This window comes from Dermacentor variabilis, chromosome 2, assembly GCF_050947875.1.
Source record: "Dermacentor variabilis isolate Ectoservices chromosome 2, ASM5094787v1, whole genome shotgun sequence".
Classification (NCBI taxonomy): domain Eukaryota; kingdom Metazoa; phylum Arthropoda; class Arachnida; order Ixodida; family Ixodidae; genus Dermacentor; species Dermacentor variabilis.
The window spans coordinates 161,959,290-161,966,168 of record NC_134569.1 but is presented as its reverse complement, the minus strand read 5'-3'; the positions used below and the strand labels follow the sequence as shown (position 1 = coordinate 161,966,168).

Here is a 6,879-nt window from a genome sequence, read left to right as displayed (position 1 = left end):
GCACTCCAACGCGTATCATTTACCACTTTACGAAAGCTGCCATTCTTGGCAATTCTCGCATATCGTTTATCGTGCACTCCTTTAAAAAATGGCGCGAAGTTGGTTCTTCAATTGCCACTCTTTCATAAATCAATTATTACCCCACGTCAAAGCAGTTGTATGATGAAAAGGCAAATAAATTGTGCCAAGGGCACAATGCCTATTAAAGTAGATAAATGCCTTATTTTGCAACTTGAAACAATAGCTTAGTGATAAGCACCCCGATCTCTGCCTCATTTGTTAAGATATCTTTCACAGACAAGGATTATGACGTACATTCACGTGTATGAATATCAGCTGCTGTTCGTAAGCTGGAAGCCAGCTATAAAAGAACGACCAACCCGAACGGCTAGTACTTCCAATTGCTCATCGACTGACCTGTGCAGGTGAGGCACATAGCTAAAACAAAAGTATATCTTAAGGTAATTTTCCAGAAGCCTCGTACAAGCTCCTTTGTGAAAAGTCACTGATATACCTTATAACAACAGCGAATTGCTAATGTAACGCAGTGACTGTTCTTCGTGATATTTGAGCTTAGTCAAGGAGGTAAATTTCATAATGGAAATAAATTGAAGACATTGATGATGGTATATGTTTATTTGTTTCCTGTTCTAATGCTCCTGGTAACACTCGTCGTTTTTAAATGAATAACTGAAACCTGAACAAACTGATACCTATTATTATGTATACTTTCATACGGTCATCTCCTCCATTCCTTCTCTTCGCCTGTGTTTTTGATGCGCAACCCATTGTATGAGTATTGGTATTATTAGGAAAAACGTCGCAAACGAATAAAACAGCAGCTTGCATTTCACTTTGCAAATTTTTTGCAGATCTGACAACATGAAGACAACTCTGCTAATTGTTCTTCTGGCGCTTTCGACTTCTGCCTGTAAGTGAAATATAATTGCATTATTAAACGGAAATATAAGCTTTTCTTTGTATACTAGCAGATGTATTAAACATAAGAATTATGTAAGCATTTGCTGTTAAATACCTGCAAGTGTAAACTAGGTACAATACGTGCAGCATGCTCTAGATGAATGTGCCCGCAGACTCCTGTATCCACGTATGTGGTTACGCTCAATTTGGATGAATATGCGTTCCTTCTAGTCAATTAAATTCATATCGACGCTGCATTTTTCATCAGCAGACTTGCGATGCAAGAGCATGCATGTGGAAGCTGTATCTACAGATTCCATTATGGAGCCCATGAATCGGGAGAAACTGTTTCCTACGTTGTGCTGAACGGTACAGCTTTTGTACGCTTCATTACTTACAGAACACTGGTGGCATGCGGGGTTATTGTGCAAGAGTCTAATTGCGGATTGGGGGAAGAGGTGGATGGAGACTAGTGCGGCAACTCATACAGTAAACAGCGTAGCTGCCTCCACTGCAGCGTACCATTCAACTGCTCCCCAGCAGAATCTTAACTATCAGCACTTCCCTTATAAGACTAGCATCCTTGATAAGTATACTAGCCGCAGATGTGATCGAGTTCTTTGCAACAGAGTACTGAAGTCGCTTGAGTTGGAGTAGCTTAGTGCTTAATGACCGCAGAAAGGGTGGACCTGCAGTAGTCGAGACATCCTATCTTGGCTTCGTCTTGCCGCCTTGTTTATCTTTCTCCGCCGCGATTGTGATAGGTGAAATGCGCACACCACAATTGAGTCACTTCTTATCGTACGCACGCTCCGAAACGGCTCCAAGGCAGAGTACATGAGGACATGCCTTTGCAAGGCTGAAGCTCACTGCAGCGCGTCAACATCATAGGACTTTTACGCTTGGTTTTACGTTAGACTGCCATAAATACGTGTTACTCTGCACTATATATATATATATATATATATATATATATATATATATATATATATATATATATATATATATATATACACACACTATGTGCTCGAACCCTTCAAGAAAATTGGAGCCTTAGAAGTGTGACTGAGCAGACTGGGCATTGCACTCACTGCAAATATAGCTGAAAACAATTTAAAGAATATCTACGCAACACAAAGCCTATTTTGAGAAGCGGCTAAGAATTTGTTCATTAAAAGATTACTCTGCAAGTGATTGCAGTCGAATACCGAAAAAGATTCTCTATATGACCAGATATTCTCGAATATGGTAACACGAAACATAAGTGTGTTATGAATGCTGTGAGGGAGCTGAATGTATTTTGTTTCCTTGCACTGCCTAGTTCAGATGTTGTAAAGACCTAAGTGAGGGCAACTAAATCTCATACGCCCCAGCTAATCAATTTTAAAGCCCAAAACCGACGCAGCTGGTTACCAGGAAGGGCATGCTTCTCAAAGAATGGCTTTAAATGATCGATGAGCTGCTGGTTGGATGTGTCGCATAAGGTCGGGCGTCATGTCTGTTCCCATATATTCCATGCGGCATGGTTGTCTGTCTTTGTATGAAGCTGTTTAAATCGCATCGCAGCGTCTCACTGTTTTTTTACTTCATGAAAGCTGCAGTCATGAGTAAAGGTAGTTAAATGAACGATGTAATAGATCTATTTTTTTTTTCATTTTTTATTGTACAAGTACGGCAATACGCACAGTACACAGAAAATGCGAATAAATTTACACAATAAAGGGGAAGTAGAGAACGTAATACTTCATAAAAGGTTGCCACTAATACTGGGAATTTTTTATGCATGCACTATTTTTAGAGCACTTATTCTATCGCGAATATGTGGTGACAAGTGTGACGCTTGTACCGAAACACTGAGTCTTTGTATGCTTTCGTGGCAACCGTTCACAAAAATAAGCTTGCTTTCATTATGAAACAAGGCTATAAAGCAGCCTTCTCGCGCATAAGTCATTGCTTCTTTTAATTTTTCGCGCAATGATTTCTTTTTATTCTTTTCTATTTCGTTTTCTCCCTGCCGCTTACGCCTTCCAGACGCAGCCACAATGTAAGTAAAGTTGACATCCTGCTTTCTTATTATGTTTACCAGCGAGCAGGAATGTAAGCTAATCGTACGCTCTCTCTTTGCATGTCAAAAGCCCCGCAGATGCGACCAAAAGCCTGGCTGCGCTGAAATGTAAGCAATGCAATTAATGGCTTTTAGATACCCTTAAACTCGTATAAATTGATTGCATTCCGCGCGCGTCAACAACTTATGCTAAAGGAACTTAAAGAAGGGGATTCCGAAACTTTTCTGTTACGTTTCAGATATTTTTATTTCTTGATCATTCTTTTGGACGCTACTCACTCAGGACAACTCCAGTGAAGATATCTGAAGCTTCAACCAGTCCCCATGGGAAATTTGCAATATGCAATGATGGTTGTAAATCGCAGCCAATGGGGAGCATTTAAGTTTGAGGGGTTTTCGTAGTTACTCATTATTAGAGCAGATAGAAAATGTCGTAACGATGAGCTGGAAGAAAGCGGGCCTCACTACAAACAGAAACGCAACATCCCTTCGCCTCCCTTAGCGTCTGTGAGCGAATTTTGTTAGCGTTTTGCACAGCCGTAGACGGGGGACCGAATCATGTTTAGATCACGAATTTCACCTGCATTTGTTTTATTCCAGTAACTTTTTTTTACATGTGGCGCACTTTCAGTGGCATCTTAATACGCTCTGCTTTAGATGAGGTACTGAAGTGACAGTAGTCGGATATTGGAAGTAATACGTGCGACGTAGAGGGGCCAGCGCGCATGATGACAATTCTTTGGTAGGAAGCGGAAGTCCTACTACAGAGGAAGAAAGCACGTCTTTGAGAAGGTAATTTCGTAGTGTACTTAGGTTTGATAGTTTCGAGACGTGGTTGTCTGCACGTCACTTAGTTTATAAATTTCAAAGCCCATAGGAGGGCACGTTTGTCTCATGACAAACCCGCTCACATTGAAGGCTATAAAAATTCTTGCACGCGACTGCAAGCTCGAATTACGCCTGTGATAGGAAGACCCGTAGTGGAAAAATGTCTTAGGCTTATGAAAAGCTGCTGTGCAGCGAAATATAGGCAGCGAGAGTTTAGCCGTGATTACCATTACAGTTGATCTCATGCAGTTGTCGTCGAAGCCTTCTTCGCCTTTATTTGCAACAAAAAGTCGCCGAAAACACTTCATTTGCTGATCAATTATGGAATGTTTACCTTTAATATTGCAGTACAAGCGATAGCCCTTTAGGCAGTCTACACGCAGCTGTGAGGGTGCTAAGTTTTTTATATGCTTAGTGCACTAGTTTAATTCTACTGCTCGAACCTATTGAAAAGCCCTCTAATGGCTGAAAACTGAGCTCCGTAAAACAGTGGTGCTGCCTCTACCTTATTTGCCGAGGCTAATACTGTTGATTGTATGCTAGAATATGAACACTACTACACAAGTCCTACGTTATTATGCGCTTCTTTTTCTGTTTTCGGCGTTGGTTGCCCCACGGATAAGGGTTCACGCTGTTGACCTTGAGCCCGTGTTCCGGTATGGGAGGAATGCAGAATAATGCTCGGCACCGATGGTTGGGACGCACATTAAAGAAGCCCCCATGGTGTAAATCAATCCGAAGTCCTTAACTGCGGTACGCCTCATAATTAGATCGTGGTTTTAATTATCACCCAAAAGTACAGGGTTCGTAAACGGTTAATGGCATTTATTAAATTCACATTTAACGGTCGCGAGAACTTGATGCCTTCCCGGAAGGAGCCTATTAGTACTGATACGCAAAAGGTGCACTTGAGCACAAACACGAACTTTTCGATTTATCACGAGCAGCTATGGGAGCTGATGCATGTTGGATGTATCGGCTTGTTTTGCCGAATGAGGTTTGCTTTACTGAAGAGCGGAAGTTTTCCCGTACGCACACAAATAGTAATAGTTCTAGAGGAAAGAAGGAATCGTGCGACTAATAATGATTTCTTTCCATACCGCTCGATGAATTGTATATTTCAGAAACGATCGACCTCTTGATTTCGGGAACAGCGGAAAATGAAACACAAGGTCATTGGTCATACACATTTAGATCAGTGAGATCTCTTAAGACAGCCGGTGCCCCACGTATGCTCGGTTGGCATAAAGTCTCTCCTTTACGCGGTAATTTACTAACATTTATAGTTCTCTATTGTGTTATGTCTATCTGCGCTTTTGTTTTTTGAACTAGCCTTCTTATTGGATTCACATATAAACCAAGAAGAAGCAGTTCAAAAAAAGAACATTTATTTCTTATGCCAACGAAAGAATATTTGCAAATAGGCTGTTGGCTGTCGGTGTCGTTCACAATTCTGCGTGTTCTACACATTGTGAGGCATTGGTAGCAGAGAAAATTTTAATTTTGATGTATATTTTCTAATAGCCCAACATTACTATACATATATCGCATAAATATAACAATTCATCATAAAATGTAGAATTTCTAGCCAAACGCTAAGATTTTTTGTCTTGATTTGCGCAGCGCACAACCTTCCAGCGCTGAAGAGAAGCTACGAAGTGATTGAGAAACTCCTCCTGGGAAACCAATCCCCATTGACCAATGAGGAAGAGGAATCAGTCGTGGAATCTTTGAAGGCGCTCACAACTCTGAAGGCCGACCTTGATCCTGAAAGTGAAGAATATTTCCTGTCTATCCTCTTTCAGAAAGTATTTGCCTGGGCAATCCAACAGGGTGTGTCCAAGGCTGTCTCACATGGTGTGGGGGCTCTAATTAACAAGGGATAAATGAGCAGTATTTCCATCGAACACTGCGACACAAATAAAGTATGTGCACACAACGGACACGGCTCCGCCTCCTATGAAATAATCTATACCGGAACGTCAAGTGTTCCAACACCGGCGAACGTATCCGCTAGTAGCAGATAATTTAAGAGTGATATTTTTAAAAGTCCTTGCGGGCGAGTTTTCGCAGACGCCGCCATAACGACGATAAGTGTAACGATTCTGTCCTCCATCTCCAAACTGATGACCTTTTGCCTTCCGTAACATAAGTTCCTCGAAGGAGGACTCATTTCAGCGGCGATGTTTTGAAGTTCTTTGTCTGAACTTTTATGGGCGAGCCAAATTTGCATCTGCTACCTTGTTTGGATGAAGCCAAGTATGGTAGCGAAAGGCGGCCGGTTCTATAGCCGGATGAGTTTTGATGAGTCAGTCTTAGGTCACTGGCTTGGAAGCGGGAACAACTGCCGAAAAGAGCCTATTTTGCACATCCTCCTATTTTTGACAATCTGGACTGTCGCATTCCATATTTCATGTTCGTTACGCTGCTGTAGCTGGTCACTATTTATCTTTCTTATCTATTGCTATTTGTAAAGCTCCCCCATTTTGCCTGTTTCGTTTTGATTATGCATAAAAGATGAGAAGGAGAGGGAAGGTATGACAAAGGGTCCCTTTGGATATTTTTCATCGACAAATATTTCGCTAAGACGGTCAGGCTAAAATTACTTTTAATTGCGTAACGTTTCATCCGATCTGCAGCACCTGGAAAGTTCCAATGTACGTTAACACTTACGTAAACGCCGTCAACATTCCTGCACTTGCATAAAGTTGAGAGACGTTCACTCTTTCAAGCAGAATACAGTGATTTTAAAGCTTTCCAATACGTCCGGGTGGCTTGTAGCGTCGTCGGTATTGTAGTCGTGATGAGGACGAAGTTTGCTTCGAGCGAGCTACGGAACAAAGTCGGTGCCCGCCTGGACTGTCTCCATCAACACATTTAAGGAGGCGTTCTAATGCGTAATAACTTTATGGAGACTTACCACTAAAAGCTGTCCTACCTGTCCGTTCATCTATCTGTGACGTGTGAGACGATGCGCTCCGTAGGTATTCACGGGGTCCTATTGTGGTGCATACAACAATGCCTTGTGACTATGTGTGACTACTAAGATTTATGATTATGGCATG

The 6,879-nt window shown here is 41.6% G+C and overlaps 1 protein-coding gene across 1 annotated transcript; it reads left to right on the top strand.

The window, feature by feature from the left end:
- Positions 1-306: 306 nt before the first annotated feature.
- Positions 307-5,755, top strand: LOC142570516 (uncharacterized). Its single transcript, XM_075678893.1, has 5 exons — positions 307-425; positions 873-931; positions 2,953-2,965; positions 3,057-3,094; positions 5,438-5,755. The coding sequence occupies exons 1-5, from the start codon at positions 307-309 to the stop codon at positions 5,698-5,700; spliced, it is 492 nt and encodes a 163-aa protein (XP_075535008.1). The 3' UTR covers positions 5,701-5,755.
- Positions 5,756-6,879: the final 1,124 nt, after the last annotated feature.